Below are 25,376 nucleotides of genomic sequence, written 5' to 3'. Positions count from 1 at the left end.
ACTCCCCAGCTGCGGGAGGGTTTGAGCTGCCCGGTCGCTGTCGTAAAGGAGCAGGTGCCCACGGGCTGGAAGAGTTCTGGCCTTTGGACGAGGGTGAGTTTCAGTGTGGGTGAAGAGAAGAGGTTAAATGTAACAGTCTCCCTCAAATAGGTGGCACAGCCCTAACAGCAGAACAAAAATATTCAGGAAAGCAAACAAGGAAAAAGAAAAAGAAAATAGTAATGGAAATGAAGGGAAATGGAGTAAACTAACTCCGAGGGTGTTCTACCTGCTAGCTTTCTCTGTTTTTTCTACCCCATTACAGCCCCGCTTTGCCCTGTTGGGATTTTAAAAAAATTATTTCTGACGTTGTTTTTGAGTTTTATAGTTTCTTTTCTCCAGACTTTATCAGAAAGCATATTTGTGGTGAGCGCCTGTGAAAGGACCTGGCTTGCTGAGTAAATATTCAACGTGGAAATGAGCTGCGTGACCTTGAGGGGGGGAGAGGGAGGAAAGCTGCGAGAAATTCATAAAAAGCTGAAAAAGAAAAGAACAAGGAGAAGGGAGGGGAGAGGAAAAAAAGATAAAAGGCCTGGCCAGCCTGGAAGAAGTCACACAGGAGAGAAGTATTGGTCTTTCTTGTTAAAGCAGTGATAGACACGTAGTATTTGACATCTTGAGGAGGCCCGATTCTCAGCTGTGCGAAGCACTGACACTGAAAAATAGGCCCATTTAAGGGGACTCCAGTTGGGCAACACAAGTCAGTAGTCACTTTAGATCATCTTGGCCCGCGTTCAGAAGGGTGAATTTTATCCTTGGCGAAAGGCCAGCGAGAGGCCTTTCTGTGTACTGTTCCCGTTCCCAGAATAGGACTTGGGGTGGCTCCTGGGCCTCGTGCCGGTCCGTCGGGGCACAGGAGAAACCTCCGTCCCCAAGTTCTGCCCTCCCCGCGCGGAGGCCACCGATCGCCGGATGGACTCACGTGTCACAGCCCTGTCGTGGGTCTGAATTTATTTGTGGACTTTGTGGGGCTGTGAGTGTCTGGGAAAGGTGCTGGACGGGGCACAAACCCCTGCCCTCAGTGCAGGGGTAGGAAGGACGGCAGTGCAGGGTCCACTGCCCGCAGTGTGTGAGATTGGGATGGAGATACTTGCTTTTGGAAACTAGCGAGGATCTCAATTGGAAAAAAACATGAAAATACCGTTGTGAGGAAAATGCCTAAGAAAATTTGGGTAGAAACATGCCACCGGAGACCAAGATGTGAAGTCCAAATGCGCTCTGGAGTTCAGGGTTCCAGAACTGCCTGGCTTGGGCTTGAAGGTTTTTACTTCAGTCCCACAGTCCAGTCCTGGATGATCTAAACTGGATTTTTAAGTTGTATTGTAGGGATTGGAGAGAGATGAGTATTGAGTTTCTGCAGGTTTGTGTTTTTCTGTATGGGATGTTCCTCTAGTGTGTCCTTAGTCTCTTGATGACCCCAGCGCCGGGAAGCCCCTCGGTCCTGCAGCTGCAGCCGTCAGCTCTCTGCTGCCCGTTTCCATGGGTCGCAGGCGGGATTTGGGTACCCAGGGAGTGGCACCCGGCCGTCCTGGGCGCTGGAGCACAAACCCTTGCACTGGTCTCCAGGCAGCCGATGGCTTCTGCTAGTTTTTGTTGTCTGAATGCATGAAAAAAAAGATTGGATGCATTTAGGATCTCCTTAGAGCTCATCGTGTTGGCATTTCTTCAGCTCCCCAAATTCTCTTCGTTTTCGGGAGGGGAAGTCTGACTTCACTGGCGTCAGCACTTCACAAACGCTGCGCACTGACATCAGCATTTCGGTGTGGGGCAAGGAGCGTGCCGAAGCAGACCCCTCGTTTGTGTCGAAACAGTGCTGATTACCGTTCTTTGGTTACAACAAAATAGCTGCTCTAATGATCTTTGCATATACATCTTTAAATTTTTCTTCATTTAGGTGAGGGGATGATTTATTTCTTTCTGTAAGCCTGAAAATTGTAGAATTAGCTTTTCGTTGCTGGTATGGGAGAGCCCTGCTGCACGGCGGAGAGCTTTTTTTTGATTTCTTTCCAGTTGGAGTGCATGAAATAGTAGGGAAAAGTCTTGTCCAGTGATGACCTCAAAATGATTTCTGTAGCGGCGCAACGTGATGTCAGACAGACAGTATGCAGCTGGGTGGGAAGTGCAGACAGAGGGGCACGGGTGCCTGACACAGGGAAAAACCGGCATAAATAAAAACCGTTCGTTCAAGGCTTGGGAAGGAACTGGAGCAAAGTCACCGGCGCAGATGCCAGGGCAGGGAACTGTAACTGTACGTTTAATGGCTTTGGACGTTTGCTTTTACGTGACAGTTGCTGTTCAAGCAAACAGATTGGAGAATTCCAGTCTTGCGTGCATTTCAGGGATTTTATTTGTATGTATTCGGCGCAGGACACGAGCAGGATGGGCACGCAGGGGGTGTACGCAGCGGGAGGAAGGGCCCGGCGCCCTGCTCCTCCCTGCCCTCACGCTCCCTGCCCCGTGCACCTTGATTTACCCACGCGTCTTCATTCCCTGAGGTGAGCCCTGAAGTCCTTTCTCTGCCCTGAAGTCATTCTCCCCCCAAATTCACCTCGCTCACCCGCTCCCCATGGCTCCTCGCGCTGTCCTGCGCTCCCAGGAGCATCCTCTGTCCCGTTCCCATGGGTGCACATCCTCTACCTCAGCCACGGCACCCGGCACCGGCCGGGGACCTCTGCGGCCTGCGGGAGCCCTGCCCTGTGCCGACGGCCCCGTCTGCAGAGCAAGCGGCCGTGCACTGCGTGCCCACCCTGCCCGGCTCTGGGTTCAGCTGAGACCGTCCAAAGAAAGGCAGAGGCATGTTTTGGCAGTTTATTCTCCAAAAGGAAAGCCTGCAAGGGGTGAGGGGCAGACTCCTCGCAGCGAAGGTGTTAACAAATAGCAGGTGATTAAACATGACAAGCGGTGACATTTCTGTGTGGGGTTCTCAGTACCAGCAATGCCAAGAATGAAGCTATAAACCCTGACATTTTGTGTTATGCACTGAGGTTTTTAATAGACATCTTTCTCTCCCTCCCCCCTGTTTATTTTTTTTTTATTCCTTTTTTTTTCTCTTCTGTCCCCTTCTCCCTTTCCCTCTCCTCTCCCTTCCTGCCCCCCACCCTGGCTCTGCCCCGTCCCAAGTGCCCCCCGCCTCCGCTCCCCGTCCCTGCCCTTGTTGTTGCTCTCTTGCCCTACCAGACTCACTTATTTGACGGCCTTCACTTTCTCTTTTGTTCCTCTCTTCCTCCCTATTTTCTTGTTACACTTTCCCAAGCTGTTTTGCTTTCCGTGGCATCGTTCCCCCTTCCTTGTTCTTCTCTCCCTCCTCCTAACTCCGGTCCCTGCCGTACGCACAGGCCCTTGCAGCCTTTCTCGCGCGTACGCCCTCCCACGCTTTTTGCACGCACACCGCCACTTTCCGCACACTTTTCTGCTCTCCCCCACACGCTCGCTCTCTCCGTCTCGCACTCGCTCTTTTCTTTCTCCGCTTCCCCTCTCTTGCTCGTCTCTCTTTGTCACTCCCTTCTCCGCCGTCCTCCCTCCGTCTGCTCCTCTCCGCTCGCTCCCCTTCTCCCTCCCTCGCCGTTCTCTTTTTGGGCCCTGATGTAATTCGCCAACCATGGGCAGCCGGGCCAGTTGCTTGTCAGGGAGCAGGTGTCCCACCCCTGAGTGATGTTTTTGTTAATAACATTTCTGCCCTGACTCAGAAGCCGGCATTTTGGAGATGGGTTGTTGGGGTTTTTTTTAAGGCCAGGAGCTGAGGAGGCTGCGCTTTTGGGAACAGTTGCCGGGTTTGTGCTAAAAGGACTGCAACAGTTGTTGTGCTGAGCGAGAAACGTTGGAACAACTGCAGATTCCCTCTCTCTCTCCATATCTATCCAAAGGGCATTTGGAGGTGACACCCAGTGCACCGTCCCCCTTGCAGCCAGCTCTTATTGGAGCCGGCGGGCTGCCGCTGGCTCCCGGCTTTAGGAACAGGGACTCCTGCTGCCGGAGTTGGCCCTACCTGGCAGCCCTCTGTATGGGGAAAAAAAAGCTTTTTTCACCTGCTGCCTTCTCCTGATGAGATTATGGGCACAAAATGCCAGGGTGACCGGAGCGTTCAGATGCAGAGCTCTCCTCCGTGTCAGCAGGTCGCTTGGTCTCCAGGGCTTGGTAGTAATGGCCCAGCGACACGATCTGAACATAAGAGAGTGGTCTCCAGGCGCACAGAGATTTGTGTGGGGTTTGGTGGTGGTCATCTGCTCCCCAGTGTCTGACTTGCCTGGCCCACTGTGTCTTATCAGGCTGCGGTCTCCTTCACGGAGAGGCCAGAGGGCAATGCGTGGTGGTTTCCACTCGGCAGGATGGAAAGTGCGTGGGCTGCCTCGTCAGGGCCCATCTTCTCTGCCAGATCAGCTTGGCTATCAGTACCGGGGTCTAAACCTTCCCCATCCGGCTGGCCCCGGCGACAGTCACACTGCCAGAGCCGTTGTGAAGTGCCGCCTGGGGACTGGAGGCATCTCCAGAGCCTCTTTGAGCCACACAGCGATTCCTCCTCACCCAGCTACGGGAGTCTGCCTCTCCCAGGCCCCCGGGGAGGGTCCGTAGGGAGCTCTTGGAGCGTTACCGTGCGCACGTGGTCCGTGCTGTGCGGCGATGGCCTGCCAGCCCCTCACTGTAGCTGGCACTTCTGTGCTGAGAGCATCCAGGCAGGCAAGGGGCTCTTGCGGGTGGACAGTGAGGACGGAGGCTGGGGCAGCTCCCATGTGCAAGAGGGCACCGGGGCCCCAGCGTACAGGGCTCAGCAGGTATTTGAAATGAGTCCAAACTAAACTGCAGCTTCAGTCCCAGTATTTTCTCTTCCTTGACTCTGCAGGCGTTCTAAAAATCAAAATACTTCCCCCTAAAGACCCCACCTTCCCATAAAAGTGCCTCTCCCTCCCAGTCCGCCCAGGTCTTATTGATCCAGCACCAGAGACGGTGGCTGCAGCTTGAGTTGCCAAGTAGGGCAGATCGATAGAGACTTGGTGTGGGATTTTTGGCAGCTGGGACATCCATTTGTCCCTCCTCCCCTTCTGCCATCCCTCCGGGAAACGGCCGGCGTCACAGTGGAAGCAGGTGGAGCAAAGCCCCGTCCTTACGCGTTCCTCTCACCTTGTCCTTCCCTGTCCTCTGCGCTGCAGCCGCCGGGATTGGAGGCCTGCGCGGGAGCACGCACGAGGCCGCGGAGAGCACGTGGCACGTGCGGAGCCAACAGTGGTCCCCTCCTCTGCGCTGGCTCCACCGGCCCCTCTGTGTCGCTTACGCTTTGCGATGGCAAACTTCACCCTTTGCGTACTGGGGCAATCCCGTGCGTCATTCCAGCGTCCCCAGAGCAGGATTTGGTCTTTATTGTTTTCCAAGCTCTTCTTGTTGAGCTTCTTCCCTGCCTGGTCCAAAGTAACTCCCCTCCACCCTTCTTCCCTGCTGTGGCCACCAGTGCTGCTGTCGTCTTTCTGCAGATGGGGAAAGCGAGGCACAGTGACACGAGGTGAGGCACGGTGACACGGAGTGAGGCACGGTGACGTGAGGTGGCTTCCTGAAGGCCAAGAGAAGGAGCCAGTGCTGGAGCTGGGGTTAGGGGCCACGTTTCTGGCTGTCCTTCACCAGTGGGCCTGGGACACTGCTCCTTCCCCACGCATGAGGCTCCACAGGGTGCCCCGTCTGTGTGGGTCCAAAAGCTGTGGGCTGGTCTCCATCATGAGCCTGGGGAACCGGAGGCGGAGGGAAGCAGTGGGGAGTAGAGCGGTGCTGTGCAGGCTCCTGGGTGTCAGGAGAGAGGGGTTAGCTCTGCTGTAAGACATCCTTAACCCTTGCCAGCCCTCCTGGCTGCCCAACCTCTGGCAGGTGCCGAGCGCCGCGCGCGGTGAAGTTAATGAAATGAGTATTTCGGGGAGGCGGGAGGGAGGCTCTGTACTGCACCCTGGGGCCCTGGGTTTATTAATGGTGACCTGCCATTAAAGACTAAAGTGCTAACCTGGTCATATTTAGCAGCTTTCAATGGTATCCCAGCGGCCTCCGCCTGCAATATCAACTCCTGCCTTCCCCCCGCAGCCCAGGCCGGCAGGAGCTGACTCCAGAGTTTCTCTGCTAGGATGAGTCTGGTGGGCAGCACTAAAGTCTCCGCGCTGCTGCCGCCAGACAGATTTCCACCCCCTCCTGCTGCTCTGAGCAGCTTCCCGCTCCGACTGCCAGGTCTTGCCAGGGAGAGCTTGGAAAAGAGGACCAGATCCTGGCGTTGTGTTCTTCTTTGCTCAGACAGAGCCCGGGGGTCACGAGGAGAGGGAGACGTGCCAGTATGAAGCGCGCAGGATTTGGCCGTGAAGGAGGGGGGTATTCAGGCTCTGCACAGAGCTCCCCGAGAGAGCACTGGTAAATTATGCCTCTGAGGTGGCAGGCTGGGAGACGAGGCAGCAGCTCTGCCAGACCTGATTAAAACAGGACTTGGGGCTAACGGCTCTGGGTCAGAGCGGGAGGGTGGCTCGCGATGTCACTGTCCCTCTTGCTCTGGTCCGAGAGGGGCTTGGAAAACCCAAGCGTGCGGAGATGTCCCCTAGGGAGCACAGCAGTTGGAGATTGCAGTGACAGGCACTTTAGAAAGATGCTGAGGGCTGCTGCTGGTCCAGGCAGGAGTCAGTGTAAGCAGAAGAAAAAAAAAAAGCCCCAGAGTCTCCTTGAAGCTAATTCTGCTCTGGATGCCTCCCCAGAAGCAAGACCCTGCTGTGCTCTGTGTGCCAGTTGAGATTATTGCCTTCCCTGATCACTTCTTCCTGGATTAAAAACTCAGCACAGAGTATTTTGCCATGTGTTATTCCAGGATACCCGCTAGAAGCTCCGCATGGCGCAGAGCCTGGCAGAGAGATGGGGGAATCACGGGGCATCGCCAGCTCGGGCTGCTCCCGCTGCTCCAGCCGCGGGGCGGGGATGCGCCTGCCCCCTCGCACCTCTGTTCTGCCTGGAGTGGAGGCACGGAGAGCCGGGCCCTGAGGGATTTTCCTCTCTCCAGCAAGCCCTGTAAGCCATCATCTCTCGTCCTCACAGCCCTGCCCTTCGTGTGGGCACGTTTGTCAGTGTGGGCTTCAGGCCATTCCCCAGCGAGGGCAGGGGCCTTGTTCCAGCGGAGAGCTCCAGCCCTCGCAGCCTCCCAACAGGACGAGTGCCGGTTTGGCAGCCAGGCTGGGGGCAATCCTCGCTCTCTCCTTTGGCTCTACGCCCCAGCTGATCCCGAGCCAGGTTTTGCTGTAATCCCTACATCCTGTTGCAGGTCCTTAATCAGCTGGAGCCAGCCTGGAAAAAAAACAACCGAAAAAAAAAAAAACCCAACCCCAAACTGTTGTGGTTCAAGCTCTCCGCTTCTGGGTGGTGGGGAGGAGTGTGCGGCAACCTGCCCCGGCACGAGCTGGGAGCCGGAAGGGCCGGGAGAGATCACAGCTCCCTTGCTAGGGATGAAAGCAGAGAAAAGGGTAAGCGTGGGTTTCTTCTGGGGGTCTCGGCAAGACCCGCTCGTTGCCATTCCCCTGCAGAGGGGACGGGCCTGGGTTTGAGGCAGTGGTTCCTCCTGTTCTGCCACCGCCGGCACGGCTCGGGACGTGGCCCCTTCAGCCCTCGCTGGGCAGGCTGGCAAACTCCGGGTTGTTGTTGAGTTGTTTTTTTTCCCGTTTAATGCATAGAATAACACTGATGGGTCTGAACAGCTCCAGCCAGGCGACGAGGGGAAAGAATAACAAGCTCCTGAATGTCAGGCGAAATTATGGGCCATCGCTATTTAGGGTGAGTCTGGTGGATTTAGGGCCTCTCTGTTCTATTGTCCCAGCTGCTCTGAGCATTGGAGCAGGCGAGACACAAGTCGGGAATTTTATGTGCAGGGGAAGGCTGGTTCTGAGCGTTTCCGGAGTTGAACAGCAGCGGTGGGGGACAGGGGACAGTATCTTTTGGGAAGTTGGTGAGATAGGATACTGGGAGGAGGTAGGAGGCTGGAAGTCCTGCAGAAGTGGTCATCCAGCAGAGAAGAGAGCCCCTTTGCTTCCTGCTCTTTGTCAGGATCCAGCTCCAGATGTCCGTCAGACTCCCCAAGTCCGTGTTCTCCATCCATGGGACCTTGGCTGGCTGTCCAGCCACCGCTCTCTGCAGGAGCTTCCCTTGCAGACCCTCCCTGTCTCCCTTCTGCGTCTTGCGAGCGCACGGCTGTTCAGCCCCTCGTCTTCTCGCCCGTCTCTTGTGAAGCATTCAGGGAGGGAGGTGGAATGAAAGACAGTGCATAAACGGGTGCATTGAATGGGGATGAGGGGTTTCAGTGCCTTCTTTTGGACTGCTTTTGGCTTGCGCTGGTCATATAACCAGGGCTGGCACCGTGCTCGCGTGGCCTGCCAGGTATTGGGGGGAAGAGCCCAAACGAGCAGCGTAAGAGAACACGTAAAGGATGAAGAAAGTGCTTTCCATGGGAAAGTGAAGTCTGCACGAGTCCTGAACAAGGTGTATCCCAAGCTTCCAGATTTTGGCAAATACATCATGTCCCATGCCAGGGTGGGGAGGAGCTGCAGAGAGCAGGAAGCCGTTCTTGCCTGGCTGTCTTCACCGGCGTGAGGCTCAGCAGGGTGAATTCTTTGCTTCTTTGGGGCTCTTTTTATTTGACCGGATTAAAAAGCCTATTTGAGTTTCTTAAACCATTTAATCTAAAATCCCCAGGTAGATGCGCCATTGGATTCGGTTTTAAGCTTACGAACAAAATAGGTCTGTGTTTGTCTCTTCGTTGTTTTGTTCTAAAGGAGATCGGGTTTGACCCGTCCTCCCTGGAGCCGGGGGGGAGTGGGGCTTCTTGCGCTTATGAATCCCCCTGAGCTTTCCGAAGGGTGGGAAGGTGCGGGGTGCTGGCGTGACCTTCCTGCGGCTCCGGGTTAGGTGTGCGTGTGGCCTGGGCGGTGGCGGGAGGAGGGAGCAGAGGCCGGGCTCCGCTGGCCGGGTTCTGTAAAATCCCATTAAGACCAAGTAGTGTGGGGAGGTGGGAAAGGAAGAGACCGTAGGAAATTTGAGAAGATGGGAGGAAAGCATACTGCAGTGTGATCCACTGGAGCGATCTGGGTAATTCTTTCCAGTTCCCCCAGTGCTTTGAGAGGAGCTGGTTCTCTTCCGCTCCCAGCACGCCCAGCACCTTTCAGGGTTTCTTCCTCTGCCCAGCCTCTCCACCCTCTTGGGGTTCTTGTCTCCCTTCCAGCTCTGTATGGCTTTATTGCTCCACTCCATGCACTTCTGAGGAGGTTTCATGGACATGGGACCAGTTGGGACTGCTCTCGGATGGGCCCAAAATGGGACAGTTCATGATTTGTGTTTGCAGGAGAGAGGTGCTAATGATGCCTGCAGGAGCTACAGGAATGTCACAGCTCCGTGGCCCACAGTGTCATGTTTCTGACAGTGGCTAGTGCCAGATGCTCTGAAGGAAGGTACCAAACCCCCCAGCAAGCAGCTGTAAAGTGATCTGCCCCCGTGTCCCCTCGATGTCCTTTCCGTGTGTCCGGCAGAGACCAGCTCGAGTTGGTGATGCCTGCATGGGGTGACGGTGGCAGTGCTCAGCCCAGCCCTAGCAGGAGAGGTGTCCCTCCAGCTCCCATCCCCAGTGCTGGCAGCGGCAGCAGAAAGCCCAGCAGAAAGGAGGCCGCCTGCCGTCCCAGCTCCTTCGTGCAGCCGTGGAAAGGCTCGTTCCAGCCTTCTCGCCTCCTGTGGTCTTTGCTGGGAGCAGAGGAGCCTCCTGTGTCCAGGGCTCTCCAGGAGATGCTTTATGAAAGGGGATGGTGGGAACAAGGCTGTATCCTTCTCCCCCCTCTTCTCCTGAGGAACTGGAGACAGACAGAGGGACAGGCGTCTGTCCGATAGCTGGGATAGAAGGGAGCCCTCTTGGCTTTGCCGAGGGAGCCTCTTTCTATATGGAAATGAAGAATTTAGGCTAATGGAGCTCAACCATCTCTAATTTTGCGATGGCAGGAGGATTTTGATTGAAAGTAATTAAGCAAGCTAGCTGTAAAATTAATTAAAGCAAAAGGGGGGGATTTTTTTATTGGATTGGATAGCGATATAGCGGCTGTCAAATGGGGGACGGATGGGGGTGACCTGAATTCTCTGCCCTCCCTCCTCCCACTCGGGACGTTTATGTCACTTTAATCTCCTTACAGCGGCTGGTGTGCATTTGTTTGAAATAATCAAGGAAATATGGTCAGAAATTGTCAGCTTTCAGATCTAATTTACCTGACAGCCCTGCGCGGACCAGTAAGCCTCTGTGTGCGTGTGTGCGAGTGTGTGTGTGTGGTGTGTGCGACTGTGTGGTCATGGAGGACTCCTTGTCTCCCTTCTCCCCGCTTTTTCTTCATCCTGTCTGCTAATTCCTAGCAAAAAGACTTCTGACATATCTGGGACCACCCAGCACCTTGCAGGAAAAAGAAAAAGAAGTTTGAGATTTTTCCTGTGGTCCCTTCTCCACCCCCACCTTCCATCACTGCCTCCTCCCAACCTGCTGCCTCATCCTTGCACCATAACCAGCTTTAGGGTTTAGGCAAGATAGGATTAGGGGAGGTGGCTGTAATTCTTTATTCCAGATGGCTGGCAACTGCTAAACCCACTGTCACAAGTACCGAGTTATAAAAATACTTAAATTAGGCCCTTTGTTTCAGCCCATGTCCCTGCCAAGCAACTCTCCCAGCGTCCGGCCAGGAGCTCCGCTTGCACGGCCCAGGTGCGGGCCGCTGAGTCGAGGCTGTAAAGATGCTGGGGAGAGGCTTCTCTGGACGCACACCTCTCTGGGTTCCCGTGCTCAGCTCCGTCTGCTTCTTTTCCCTTGAGCACTCGAAGGGAGATCCTGCAAGAAGAAAGAGCTTGGTGTACATGTGTGCTCACCGAGCAGGTGAAGGTCCTGCTCCAGGAACATACCAGGGCTGCAGCTCTCATACCTCTTACTGGGGTGACAGAGACCCAGATCCCCCGCTCTGGACCTAACCCCGCAAGTACCCGGTGATCTGAGCTCCGAGTACTGGAAATTGGGGAGGGAGGGCAGCTGCCGTAGGGTCAGCGTTTCCTCAGAGCTGCCCTGGTGCCTCACATCTGTCTTGCTAGGTTGACACTTCGGGTTATTATTTATTATTTATTATTGTTCATTAAGTGCTGACAGAGTTGGGGCTTTTGTTTGTTTTGTTTGAGTCTCCATTTAGAGGCCTTCGCTGAGGCAGACTGAAGTGCCAAGACCTCAGGCACTCTTACAATTACAGCCCGTGATCCTATTGTATTGTTTATGTAATGACTCTCAATCCCAAGGGATTCTGCAGCCTTTCTTAGACCCGAGCACCCAGCACCTGGCAGGGAGAGTGCCGGGCAAGTGCTGGCCCCTGGTGCCAAGGAAAATCTCTGGGCTTTATGTGCTAGGGGATCATTAGTACGGAGCCAGATCAGGCTGGACCTCGCTGCGGGGATCCACATGCAGGGAAGATGATTAAGATGCTTCAGGAGGAGCAGATGATTCATCCCTGCCGCAGTCTGTTTGGTTGCGGGGTGTCTTGGTGGCTCAGACCTGATGCTCTGGCTGTTGGGTGTCCGCAGCCCGCCAGTCTGTCTCCGATACAGCGAGCTGAGTGACTGGTCTTCGTGGGCGGGCCTGTGTGACCAGTCCCCCGAGTGTCTCAGAGCACCCCGAGCCATCTCAGGGACTGAAACTTTCACTCCGTTAAGTAGATGTGTGGAGGGCGCCACACCAGCTCTGAACCCCGCCGGACGTGGGCAGGACACGGTCTCGCCCATGCCCAGCCGCGTGCGGCTGCGCTGAGGTGGGTGGTGCTCTCAGCACCACGATTCCCAGGTTTATTTCCAGCTTTGCCATTGATTCGCTTTGTATCTGTAGCCATGCGAGTGCATAGCTGTGTGCCAGTGCTTCCTCATCAGCATAATGGGTATAATTAGGCTGCCCTGATTGAAGATAGTGCCAAACGCTTAGTGTACTGGCAGATTTTTTTCTTTTGTTTAAAAGTCCTTTCCAAAAAAAAAAACGAGGTAAGACCCAATTTTAGAGTGCTGGTTGCCATATTGTGGTTCAAATATGTGCGGATTAAAATCTCCGACAATATCAAACCCTTTCCGTGTGGGATGGGTCTGCTGGAAAGTGTGGGCTTCCCACAAACCCAGCAGAAGCGGAGCTAGGTGAAGACCAAGCGCTTCTGAGCACACAGGCTCCTCCCTGTTCAGCAAAATACGGGGATTGCAGGATGTGGCACTGCTGATCTTCTGTGTTAATTACAAATATAACAATGTCGTATCAAGAATAGTCTAAATAATTTTGTGGCCTGTTAACCGAAAGAGAGTGTGAGTGCTGGGACGTGGACCAGGCTACCCCTGATAGTGGTATCTGAAGTCAGTGGTGTCTGGAAGAAGGGTCATACTGTGCTGGCCGCTCCTGTTTCCTTCTGTAGATTGCAAGACCAGGTGATTAAAAGTGCATTAGATAATTTTCTAACATAACGTTCCCTACAGGCAGTTACTGGCATTGCTGTAGAGGCATCGTGAACGACGTGTTGGAAAAGGAAGTGCGCAGGACATTCTTTCTGCACTGTGGAAATGTTTGAGACCCCCGTGCAAAGCTGTGCTCTGTTCTGACTCCAAGTCTCCTCAGACATGGCCGAGGAAAATGCACGTGAGTGCTGGCCTGGGGGCACCTTCTGTTCTTCTGTTTGCTCCTACTTGTACCTGCTCAACACCTCTCCCCTCTCAAGCACTGCCGCTCTCGCGGCAAATGAGTCTGGGGACGCTGACTCCAGCACAGCCAGGAGCTGGGAAATGTCCCGTTGTTGGGTGAACGGGAGGAAAAGTTCAGGTTTGGGTGGCGTGTCTTTTTCTCTCCATTTGATGTGAGTGGCAGTGGAAAGCCACAAGCTCAGTTCTCCCGTCACTGACGTGGTGTCAGCTGGGAAAATCATTCTTCTGAGCTTAGCAGAGTGACGTTAGCATAAGAGCTGTCAGAGAGGGGTCGAGCGCAGTGGGTCTGGAAGAGGAGAGAGACACTGGGTCAGAGTGTCTGGGGTATTCGATGTGTTGATTTTGCTTGCTTGTGCTCAGGACTGGAGATGATCTGCTCATCCTCAGTCTGTGGAGCAGGAGAGTCCTTCAGAAGGCAAACTGGCAGCTCAGCTCACGTGTAAGGGAAAAGGGCGTCGGTATGTCTCCCACTCACCCTCTCCCTTCCCCCTTCCTCCCATCTCATGTTCTCCCTGGAGCACCACGCAGGTTTATCAATTTACACCAGAATGCAGTAGAATCACTGAGGTTGCCAAGGCCTTGGTTTCGTTAATTCTGAACCCTGATATGCCAGCCTCCTGCTCTGGCACTCATTTGCAGGGCAGTCGCTGCTGGTTCAGGCTCGCCTCATGGCTTATTAAACCGGCACCTTTGGAACCTGGGCTGAATTCAGATTCCTAACATCTGATTCCCCCATGTCCCTTGCTCCCCTAGTGCCTAGAAAACAGCTTATTAAAAATCACCGTTGGTAATTGCCTGGGAAGTCACACTTTTAACACTTCTCTTCAGTTCTTGGCAGTGGAGCTCTCTCCCAGACCACGGAGTAAATCATGGCCATCCCTGCTATTTATTCCAGACCACAGAGAACTTGAAAATGTTCCTGTAGAGCCAGTCTGCCCTCAGGAAAGCCACTGGATCCCAGTCACAGTTGTATTTGGGGGGAAGGAGTTCTGCATGAGGCTGAGGGTTAATGACTCAAAGGCAGTGATTCCCCATCCCAGGGCAGGAGCTGCCAGCAGGGAGCCAGGGTCTGCAGGGACCCTGGGCCCACCGCTGCTCTGCGCTCTCAGCATCCACAAATCCCTCTGCTCTGCCGTGTCTGGAGGTGGCTGCTTCTCCCGGGCCTGGCGGAAGAGCAAGGGCTGGGAAATGGGTTGCGGAGCAAGTGGGCATCCCCACGGGGACTGAGCGGCGGTGGGTGGCGGGAGGGCAGGAGCAGCAGCGTAGCCAGGACCCCTCGTCAGTATTTGTGGCATTTGTCGTGTTGGTGGGTGTTTGTCAGTAAGTGACAGCGTTGATCTGGACACCACCGAGCTGCTGGAAGTAGAATGAGACCTGTTAACTTTGAAGTAGCTTGAAATGTGTCTTGCGCTGCAGTGCCAGGGTGGCAGCTGCAGAGACAAGCTGGTTAGCTCACCACTGAGGAAGCAGAGGACAGAGTCCTCCTCACTGGCAGGGGAACTGAAGAGGAGCAATCAGCTTCACGCTCTGAAGCCAAGCCTGTGGCATTTGGGGTACGCTGTCATTGCAGGACCGCTGCACAACTCTGAGATAGCAGGTTAGCCTCTTGGAGGTGTGAGCAGGCACACTGGGTCTGAGCGTCCTCGCTCGAGTGACTCGTACTGGTGTGATACTGGGGCTTCTGGGGCCATCTCCTGTGGTTGTTCACAGAGCTGCCACAGACTCCCGTCAGCGGTGGAGTCTGGGAGAATTTTCCTCCTCCTGCACCCCAGCAGAGGAGGGAAGGGAGGCTGTGGAGTGAGTAGGAGCAGCTGGGGCTGGATGGTCTCCACGTGCATCCTCGTGGCAGTGGGGCAGCTCCCCAGCCCCGGTGAGAGCCACGCTGCTGTCCGGCTGGGCTGGCTGGCCCGGGCTGCGAGGTACCAGACTTGGGGGAGGGCTTTGGGGGAGAGGGCTCAAGGCAGCGCTCCCCGAGCTCACTCTGCGCAGGAGATACACCCTTACGGAGCTGTCTTTTTATTTGCAAACTGAGCAGTTGTACTGGAAGAGCTTTAGCAAACATGGGGCTGCACAATGCTATGTGTACTGAGTCACACGTCAGGGCTAGAGCCAGCTAGCGCTGTGAGCTACTGAGGCAAACATTTGAGAATAGTCACAATAGGCACCAAAAATATCTTCAAATGAGATCTTTCTGCATTGCTGCATGTTGGGTAAGAGGGAGGGCTGACAACCTAAGCTAAAACTCTACCCACATGCTCTGGAGCTCATCCTGGGCAAGGCAGGCAACTGGGATGGGAACAAAACACAGGAAAAGCAGTTTTGCTCCTTTAAAGGGAGCCTTGATTAGCCAATTTCACATAGGTTGGGAAAGTTCTGCTCTGGTGGGAAAGCCAGGGTTGTGGTCCTGCACAGCGAGGTAGGCTCTGGTGCTTGGCCCTGTGGTTGTGGCTGTGCTGGCGTTTCAGGAGGGGATGACCCCAGAATTGCTAACACACTGCTGGATCTGTAGCTCAGAGCTCCCCGCACCTGCACCGGGCCAGGGCAGGATCAGGCCCTACAAGATGTCATCTTCTGTCTGGTTTTAAAGCTCCCAAGCGAGGGGGCTGCTCTTGGGGTCTCTCGTAGAAGCTTTCCTCGTTGCAAGATTTTCTCAGGGTTTGCTCTGCGGTTGCCGTTTCCTCTCTGCCACTCTCTTTTGAAGTAAAGGAGCTACTTCCCCAAAGCCCAGGTCTGGTTTCACAGACACAGTTCCCCAAACTCCAATTCTGGGAGGCTTGTCTGGGCCATCTCAGCAGAATCGGAGAGCAGGCAGCGGGGCCTCTCGGCGCTGTCCGGCACTTGCACAGACCGAGCGCAGGGTAGCAAGCACCGAATCCATCCCAGCCTCCTGCCAAGTGACCCTTGGGCATCCTTTTCGCCGTCCCCCCGAACCCTTCCCTCGCTGTCTCCTGCTCTCCGCACCCCGGCGCTGGGGCTGGGGTTGCACCTCGGCCTCGCCGCGGCCCCTCCGAGCACGCGATCTCTCCCACTGGTTTTGCAGCCGTTTTTTTTTTGGTGGGTTTTTTTTTTTTTTCCTGCCAGCGCAGGGCACTGAAAAGTGCTGGCACTGCCAAAAACCCTGTGTGCACTACGACTCCCCAAACATCCCTTTATTTTTATTGTTCTGTTAATTACTGTTTAAACTTTAATAAGTCACTTCGTCAGGAGGGGGGACCTGCAGTGAGGTTTCTGTGCAAACACTGGGCCCGGCAGTGACTCTGGTGTAACATAACCCTTTATACAATGTGGGAATGTTTAGACTGTAACAGAAACTTGTTATTTTAATGACAGTTAAAGGGGGAAAAAAAAGAAAGGAGCGAATGAAAAAGGGAAGCAAGTTTGTTAGGGAAATGGCTCATCTCAATCTCTCTGTCTGGCCTCTTTTCTCTGGGCTTTAATGGGAGCTGGATAAGGAGGCTTTATGGCTTCTGTTGGAGCGGGTCCTGTTCCCAGAGATGCCCTACTCGCGGCAGTATGTGGTCCTCTCTGTTCCGCAGGGCGAGGCTAACGGCGGAGAGATGCTGATGGAAGCAGCATGGCTTGATTTTGCTCAGAGGCAGCAGCAGATGCCGAAAGCCAATTTGAGCTCAGTCTAATTATTCTGACCCACACGAGAGACTTTCCCCTTCTATCCGGAGCTTCTTCCACTGTTTAAGTTTTTAAGTAGCTGTGTTGAAACAGATGTTGGGATGACATAGATAAGAGGATCCACATCCCATGGGAAAATGGACCTCCCAGCTAGAAAATGGTGCCTTATTTAACTGGTCACCACTCCAAAGGAGGAACCATTGTGGACACCTGAGAGGGGGAAAGGGAGGGACGGAGAACCTGGCTCGTACTCTCGGCGGTGGGAGGACAGAGAGTTCCCAGGCATCATTGATTGTGGATTGGGACTGTTGACATCTGTATTGCTTTGAGGTGGCGGAGGGTGCCTGTGCCGTGGCTGGTGTCCCTGCATCACAGCGCTGAAGTCCCCTCCAGGTCTGGCTTGGCTATATTTAGCACTCGCTATAGACAGGACCATATAGAGTGATATATGTGGCCTGAAAACCTTCAACTCCTGCTGACCTCTCTGCTGCTACAGTGAAATCCCCAAAATCCGTACAGTCTGGGTGAGGAGTGACACAAGACCCTTCACCTTTTCCCTGACAGGTTTCATCTTTCCCGCTCCTTGAGTTGGTCGCTGGTCCCTGGCGGTGCCAGTCCCCTTTCTGTGCCAGCCCTGGGCGGAAGGACCACAGGGACGGAGGGGAGAGAGGCGTGAAGAGGGTATGGGGGTGCGGACTGGGGCACAGGAGGTTTGCAGGAGATGTTGGGGAGGAGGGAGCTGGGTTGGTGTTGGGAGCTTGAGGAAAGACGAGAGGAGGAGCACGCTAAGGCTGAGGCTGGCAACTGGGAGGGGAAGGGGGACACAAAGGGCAAAACTTTGGAGGGGAGGATGGAGGATGTGGGGTGCATGGAGCACTTTGCTGGAAGCAGAGCCTTTCACGGCATCGAGAACCTTCCACAGGCGCCAGCTCATTGCCAGCAGTCCTGTTCCTCTGTGCAGAGCCCCTCTCACCTCTTTGCCGAGTTTCTGACCAAAACAGGGACCTGGGGGGCTTGCACTCCGTAAAGCTTTTTGGTGAGGGCGAATGCAGGGTGGAGCGGGAGGGGATGGAATCGTGGGCCGGGGGGGGGGCTGTGTTTTCCCAAGTGGATGAGCACGCAGGGAGCAGGCCAAAACGGTTCACGCTTTCCTCGCCCGCTGCTGGGGTTGTGATTGTTATTGATTGGGTTTGCTGTTCTCGGCACTTTGTGTTTTTCCAGCTGAGCATTGGCTGCCCCTTGAATTTTTATTTTTTTTATTATTTTTTTTTTTTTTTACCTCTGCATTAGTTCAAATAGCCCCAAACATTGCACACGGGGCAGGTGCGTGTGCAGCACGTGTGTGGTACCGGTAACACGTAAGCCTGCTGTCCGTAGGATTAAATTCGTGGGTCTGTGTTCTCTCTGGAACTGTGTCGTACGAAAAGGTAAAGAAATTCACTCTTGTAGAAAAACCAGTGCCGGGGCTTCACGTTGAAGGAAATAATAGGAACGTGCACAGGGATTTCCCGTGCTTTGGCGTCTATAATGTGTGTCTGGCTGGGGGTGCAGGAGCTTCGACCCCAAAGACAGAGGGCCAGGGGAACTGTTAGCTGGAGAAATAGTTTTGTTTCGTTTCCAACGTGTGGTCGTGACTTTCAGACCCCGCCGAGCCCCTTGTGTTGGCCTGCTCTCGCTCCGGCCTGGCGTGCTCGTGTCCGTCCTGCGCAGAGCTGCGCCTGCTCACGGGGCCAGGGGCAGGAGCCGTCCCTTTAGGAATGGCATTTTCCAGGTTCCTGTGTGAGGCTGAACATGTCCCAGCTGCAAAAATAACTAGCCTCTGTACCCCGCGGAAACAGGAGCAGCAGCGACACATCTGTCTGGTCCGGGCAGAGCCAGCTTGTAACTAATGCCCCAAAGAGGCACCGAGCGGCGGCGAGCCACTTCTCAGGGTGTGGAAACCCGAAATAGAGCCCTCTGGGGAGGAGCAGCCCGTTGGAGGGGCGAAGCTCTGCCACAGGCAGAGCAACAAATACCCCTGGGCCTCTCCTAGGACCGGTGGGTTCCAGAAAGACGTTAATATTGACTGGCTTCTCTGGACCAGCCGCGGGGCGTGCAGGCTGCTGGCGGGGCCGAGGCGAGGGGCCGGGTACCAGCATCCCCAGCCTCTGCCCCCCCAGCCCCCGCGCCCGCGTCCCCCGCGGCCGGCGGGGTCACTTTGGTTGGAGAGCGCGAGCCGAGCTCAAGGATAGAGCCCCCTGGACGGAGCCAAGGAGCCGCTGTATAAAAAACGCTGAGGTTTTCCTTTTCTGTACAGCGCGTTTCCCTAAATTGCCTTTGACTGTGTGCATCGCTAATGAAAGTTTATGCCCTTGTTAGAAGGACAGGCAGGTCCGTTCCAGTTAGGGCTGGGTCTATCCTTCTGCCAACTGCCCTCCCCAGCACACACACACGCTCGCTCGCTCTCCCTGGTGAATAAGTGGAGGCTGTTACAAAAAAAAAAAAAAAAAAAAAAAAAAAGAAGGGGAAAAAAAAAAAAGAGGAGGGGAAAAAAATTTCCATATTTGTGTAAGTTGCTTTAAAAGCATTTTATCATGTCATAAAAAAAAAGGAAAGTACTCTCGGAAATTGATCCTGCGCACGAGCCCATTGGACAGAAGGACGTCGGGATGTTAATGGCTATTTTGCTCCAGGGTGGCTTATTAAAAAATTTATACATAAATGCTTAAAATTGCATAAATTATTTAAAAAAAAAACATAGTAAGCAATTTGCAATCCCGATCCACTTTTCCTCTTTTTCTTTCCCTTGTCATCCTTTTCGTCCCTTCTTTCTTAGGGGGGAAAAAAAAAAAAAAATCCTTCCTCCTCTTCTTACCCTTGTCCCCTCCCTGTCTGAAAATGTGATGTGTCCAAAATTGTACATGGATGTGTGTAAAATAAATACGATTTTACATGTGACTCGCCACTGGCCGTTGGAGCTAGCTACGAGGGGGAAATAAAAAAAAAAAAAAGAAGGGAGAAGAAAAAAGAAAAGAAAGAAAGAAGTTTGGATATGATGAGTGTTTCTCGCAGGCGTGGAATGTCACCCACATATCCTGGAGATTGTACTGGGGAGGTTTATGATGGTTTCCCATTGATTTGTTTCCCCGACGCAGCTGCCGACCTCTATTGAGGGACAAACATAATCAGCACTGACGCAAATTAGATGGTTATTCGTTTTGAAAATTGACAGAAAAACAATAAAAAAGATGAAATGCTCCCAAATCAATAGATATAATGAAATTCAAATAATCCGAGAGATGAGGTCTCCATGGCAACTGATAATGTGGAAAAGAAAACAATTTAATAAAGGACAGACACACTTTGAAAACAGATTGGGCAAAGGGAAGGCGGGGGGGCGAGGGAGCAAGGGGGGCCGTGGGTTGGGTGGCGGTGGGAGGGGGCAGCGGGAGGAGGTGGTGGTGGGGAGCCGGAGCCCGCTGCCTCTCCGGTTGGTTAGCGGTGCTGTGGTGAAGGATCACTGTCCATCCCAAGGACGCTTGCCATAATTAAGAGAGGCTTTCGGTCCAGAAAGTGCAGATTCAGGTTTTAATACACAAAATTATTTCAGGAGCACTGAATCGGAAAGTCGTTTGTTATGACCTTCCTGAGAGGCCTGGAGCAGGGCATGTTGGAGGCGCGGCGGCTGAGCCAGCTGAGTTATGGCATATTTGTGTTTTTATAGTGCGGAGGGGAGGGGGGAAGGGGGGAAGAAGGTTAAACAGTATTTACAGCTCAGTTGTTTTCAGAAAGGAAAGAGAAATAGAGTTCATGAAAAGATGCGAGTGGAAGAGAGAGAGAGAGAGAGAGAGAGGGAGAGATCCCCTGCCCGGCACACTCACTCCGCTGGGACGCCCGCTCCGGTGGGACGCTCACCGATGCGCTTTTTGCCTTAAGGTGTGAGGTGCAGACGGGCTGGGGGTAAAGAGGGGCTCCGTGGTGGGACGGGGAGTGCGTCTGTCCCTGCTGCCGGCGCTGGCTGCAGGGTCCGGCTGCGAGCCCGCCGTCGTCTCACTCCAAGCTGCAGAATAAACCGCTCCCGGCGTGCGGGCTGGTGCCGAGAGCGTGCGTGCGTGCACGTGTGCGTGTGTGTGAGTGCATGCGGGGTGCTCTGCGCTCGCACGGGTGGCTGCCTGTGCACGTCCGCGTGTGCGGCTGCGAAAACGTGGGTGCTCACGGCGCGCGCGGGGCTGAGCAGAGCTCTGTGCGTGCGGGCGCGTGCCTCCGGGGAGGCGCGTACGCTGCGTTTCTGTCTGTGTATTGCGGCGTGCGGACGTAACGCTTGTGCAAGTCACAGGTCCGCAGACGTCGGCGCGCAGCGGCGTGCGTCCTGCGTCCGTACCGTTTCACAAGCACGTGTATGGGCGTGCGAGGGCGTGTGTTTGCGTGCTGGGTCGTGTGTGCCTCTGCGTGTGATAGCGCACCTGCACGGCCACGTTCTCGTACACGTGTGCGTTCCCACTGATGGGCATTTGCAATTAGCGCTAGCGCTGGCACATGGATGGGCTCACGAGGACGGGAGGGATAAGAAGATGAGCCCTAATGACCAGCAGGAAGAGCAGCAAAAGGCAAGACAGAGAATTAGCGTGGGTGTGAGCACCGGGAAGCGTGGGGCGAGTGCCCGGGCAGCTCAGCCCGTGGGGTTTCTCTCCCGTGCCGCTGTGACAGGACTGCTGAGTTAACGAGCTTGGGGATGACCCACTGCTTTCACACCAGAGCTCGGCTCTCCTCTGGGCAGGCTGTGAACCTTTTCCACATGAACGGGACGGACAAGTGTTTCTCCTAACTGTGTTGCACAGCATGTGCGGGTGCCAGGCATCTCCAGGGACTAGGGAGCTCCTAAACTCCCAGTGCTGGATGTGATGGGTGCCAGCTCCCAGCCCCACCCGGGGATTACAGAAACCTTGGAGGGATCTGAGTGCCCCCTTTGCATACCGAGCCCAGAGCACGTCACCCGCTCGCATACGGCTCGGGCAGCGGTCATGGCCGTGGGGAGGACGTCACGCAAGCGGGAAGGGCAAGATGCTGCAGTTTGCTCTCCGTCATGCAGCTCTTCCCGAGGTCTCTCTCACATCGTGCAGGCTAACACACTGATGTACTTTGCAGGACCAGAAAAACCACAATAATGAACTTCTTCTGGCCCTGTGTTTCTTAGTGATGCAACAAGCATTCAGGCTCCCAACTCCCATTTACGCTCCTGACTTCCCACTGCAATTAATTAGGAGTCTGCGCTCTTTGGTGGGTCTGAGCTTAATAGTGCTGAAAGGGATTGCAGATCGCTCCTGAGCGGCCTCCCAGCTACCAGCTGGGTTTGGAGGGACCCTTTTTAGGAGGTGGCTCGCTTAACCCCTGCGCTCGATTAGGAACGCCGCTGGGCCTGGCCTGAAGCCAGGGAGCTGCTCTCCACCTTGGAGGTGGGTTTGGATTCTCTGCAAAGTAACTCGTTAAAGACAGTCACCGAGAGGGACTGATGAAACTTTGAGCAATTCCCTTCCAAATCTGCATCCTTTAAGAGACTTCATGTCTCTCCCAGGTCCTGGTTATTCCCGCAGCGTCGGGTTCCCTCTCCACCACCTCTCTGGTTCCCTCTCCACCACCTCGGTGTTTCGCTGCACCCCCTGCCCCTTTCGGCATTCACAGAGGGCTCTGTGCGCCGTTTCGAAGAGGCTCATGTCTTGGCCTCTTCATTCCTTGGGAGCTGGCTCCCGTACGGGCTGGCTGGCCCCGCTCCGAAGGTTTTCCCAGCCCTCTTGGCTCTCCACAACCCCTTCCCTCCCTCTCCCTGCGTCCCCCGTGTCCTCCTGGCATAGCACCCGCAGCATGCACGTGTGTCTACGGAGAGGTGAAGTTAGGCAGTGTGTTTGCATTGAGTTGCCCTGACAACATGTCTGGCTTCATCGGGAGTTTTCCAAGGGCCACAGCCAGCCGGCAGGGACCTGGGGGTGATGAGCTGTTACTCTTCGCTCTTCATTTTACGTCTTTTCCCCTCAGTTTTCTTCACAACCTGTGGGGAGATTGATGGTGGGATTGTGATGTAGATGTTAGCGGTTCCGCTTGATTTATAGAGTTACTTAGGCTGAGTGAGGCCACTTAGGCTCGTCTGGGTAGTAAACCTTTTAACTGGACTAAAAAATTAATAATAAAGAAATAAATAAGGCAAGGAGGAGAAACTGGATGAGAAAAGCTGATCCTCATGGCTTCGTGTTATCTGAAAGAAAGACTCTGGAGATAGAAGGCTCCCAGGGAGCAGTGAGACCCTGCTTGCGGCGTTAGGCTGGAGCTCCGAGTTTCGTGGGACCAAGAGGAGGAAACTGTTGAAATGTCTCCTCAAAGATCCTGCCATTGGCAGATGGGCTGGAAGGTTGGCTGCAGGACGCAAGGGACTTTGGAGCTTCAGACTGTCCCAAGTCAGTGCTTTTCCTCTGCTGTTACTTGAATTGCAGTAGCACCTAAAATTGCAAGCGAGGTACTGGTCCCAGTAAGCTAGGCAAGAAATCTCGACCCAGATGGCTGGCATCTGAGGAGACCCAGGAGGTCAGGGGCAGACGGGAAGCCTGCGTGGTTGTGTGCCCAAAGAGAAGGAGCAGGTCAGTAGAACCAGAGTTCCTGCCCCCCGTTACTCACTTTTTTCCCTCTTCTTTCCGCTCTGCTCCTTTTGCTAATTCTGCAAGTTCCCTGTGTCACTTGGGTGCAGAAAGAGGGGCTTGTTTCTTGTCCTTTGGAGGCTCGGGGTACACGAGTGCAGAGCGGGCAATGGGAAGGGCAGGGGCGAGGAGCTTTGTCTCAGAACTTGGGGTGAGCAGCAGAGCCTTAGCGGCTCTCAGAGCAGGGGGCTGGTGGTAGACAAGATCAAAGCACATTTAGGATCATTTTTTGAGATCTGCTCAGGAAAAGGTTCAGACGTGCGTTACTAAAGAGCTGTGAGGAAGGATTAGTCCTGTCCTTGCTCGCCATTGAACCGCTTTCCCCACCAGCTGTGCCAAACGCCTGTGAAGAGCTGGTCAGGCGGCAGCAGGGCAGGTCAGCGGCAGGTGAGAAGGCAGCGGCGCAGGGGAGACCGTCGCGGTGCGAGGGAGCAGGGCCGGTGCGGAGGCCGTTGCGGTTCAGCTGTGCAGGCCCCAAGCAGGGCTGAGCTGAGGCAGGGTGAGGAGGACGGGGTCCGCGCAGGTGAGGAGGCCTCTGCGGTGGGAGAGGGCCGCTGCGGCAGCCCAGGAGCCGGCGCAGTGCTGAGCGTTAGCAGGTGTCCGTCCTGCTCTGCTGCCCGCCAGCCGGGCTCCGCTCTCCGGCGGGGACTCTGCGGACTCCGGAGGACTCTGAGTTGCAGCCCACTGCACCATTGCAGCGGCAGCGGCTGTGCCAGGGCCAGCTCACTCCCAGTGTGAGGTCTGCGCTGCCTTTCTCTCCCTGGCCAGTGATATATGGCATAAATTAGGCCTCTGAAGGGGGATACTGCATCCTTAAGAAGAAATATGTCCTCATTTTTCTTAAACACCGTTTGCACTGAGTGAAATGTTTAGAAGGGACGCTGAGGGATAACTTTATTTCTTACTAGGGAGTTCAGAGCCGTTCAGTTAAACCCATAAAACATTGGGAGTAGGGAAGCTGACAGCCTGCCCGTGCATTAGAAAAGCCATTACTCATCTAGGGGAAATTCACCCCATGCTGGAGCCTCGCCTTACCAGTGGGGTGGTCCAGGGGAGGACGCAGGATCATCTCCCTTGGCCATCTAAGGGGTCAGGCAGGACGCTCGGAGGTGGAAAGGACTCGGTTAGTAACAATCCAGCACAGTGACAGAGTGCTGATACGGAGATCTCAAAGCACCGAGTAAAGACGGCTGGGTTCAGCCCGCTGGGCTGGTGGTCATCCTCGTTCCTCCTCCTCTGTATGGGGAAACTGAGGCACAAAAAGCTGGGGAGACTGACAGCTACACCATGGTTGGGAACCAGGCTGGAAGCCAGCACTCCTGGTTTTTAACCCCCGGCTTAAATCTCTAAAAACAAATTCCCTTCCAGGGCGAGCCATGAAAGTCAGGAGCTCTGACCCCCTGCTCCGTTTCTGCTGCAAGGCCGTGTCCCAGGGTGGAGTTGGGAGTCCTGGCTCCAGCTTCATTGCTCCGACGTTCAGCCCTTGCTTCCCGACGGGATTTAGAAAATCCATGGAAGACGAAAGCAAGGTCTTGTAGGTGGCAGTAACGGGAATTCCTGTGTCGGACGATGGTTGGTGGTGTGTTGGGCTGTGTTACAGGTGTGGCTTCTGCTCTCGCACGGGCACCTCACCGGTGCCGGCTGCCATCGTTCCCGCAGCGACTGGTTGTCCGAGGGCACAGGGCCACGGGCGCCCGACATCGTGGCAGACAAGGCATTGGCCAGCAAGAGGGTGGTGACTTTCTAGTTGATATTTTATTTTGGAGGCTTGACACCAAAAGATTTAATATTTGTTTGAAATGAGAAACAGTTCTCAAATGAATTTGGAGAGCCTGGGAATTAATGTCAGCCCCCCTTCCCCTCCCTAAACACCCCTCCTCCCTGTCAGCTCAGCCCCCCCCTTTCAATTTCTGAAGCCTGCTGATTTGAATATTTATAAATATCAGTAAATTATTTATTGTAGCAATCTGCTGTGCCATTTCACCAATCGCCGTTAACACTTTAGGGCTCGCTCTTCAGGAGGACGCAATGAGGGAGAAGGGGCACCGGGGGGCTGGGAGCAAACTCTGGGGAGGGGGCTCTCGTGCCGGGGCAGCGCCCACGTGGCTGTGATGCCGGGAGGGGTTGCCTCTGCGTGCGGCACAAGAAGAGATGGGGGTGTTTGCAGGAGAGGATGGGGACCCTGTGTGGCCAGTGCTAGGGGTCACTGCAGGGGGACACTGGGGGAGGACGTGGCTGGAAGGGGCGGCTTGCGTTAACGGGGCAAGGCAGCGGGGAGGATTGTCTGACGGGATGTGCCGTCGGCTGCAACACCCGGCTTTGCCC

The 25,376-nt window shown here is 54.7% G+C and overlaps 1 protein-coding gene across 4 annotated transcripts in view; it reads left to right on the top strand.

The window, feature by feature from the left end:
- CASZ1 (castor zinc finger 1) overlaps positions 1–25,376 on the top strand; it is a 93,941-nt gene that overhangs the window by 10,926 nt on the left and 57,639 nt on the right. Inside the window, exon 2 of one of the 4 annotated variants that reach the window (XM_086764599.1) lies at positions 12,541–12,700. The exons of the other annotated variants lie outside the window; for them this stretch is intronic. Within the exon in view, the coding sequence (XP_086620725.1) occupies positions 12,682–12,700 (19 nt within the window). The 5' untranslated portion in view covers positions 12,541–12,681. The remainder of the gene's footprint in view (positions 1–12,540; positions 12,701–25,376) is intronic. 4 annotated transcript variants of the gene reach the window in all.

Source organism: Chlamydotis macqueenii, chromosome 21 (assembly GCF_036417535.1).
Source record: "Chlamydotis macqueenii isolate bChlMac1 chromosome 21, bChlMac1.mat, whole genome shotgun sequence".
Classification (NCBI taxonomy): Eukaryota; Metazoa; Chordata; class Aves; order Otidiformes; family Otididae; genus Chlamydotis; species Chlamydotis macqueenii.
This window is presented reverse-complemented; position numbering and strand designations above follow the sequence as displayed.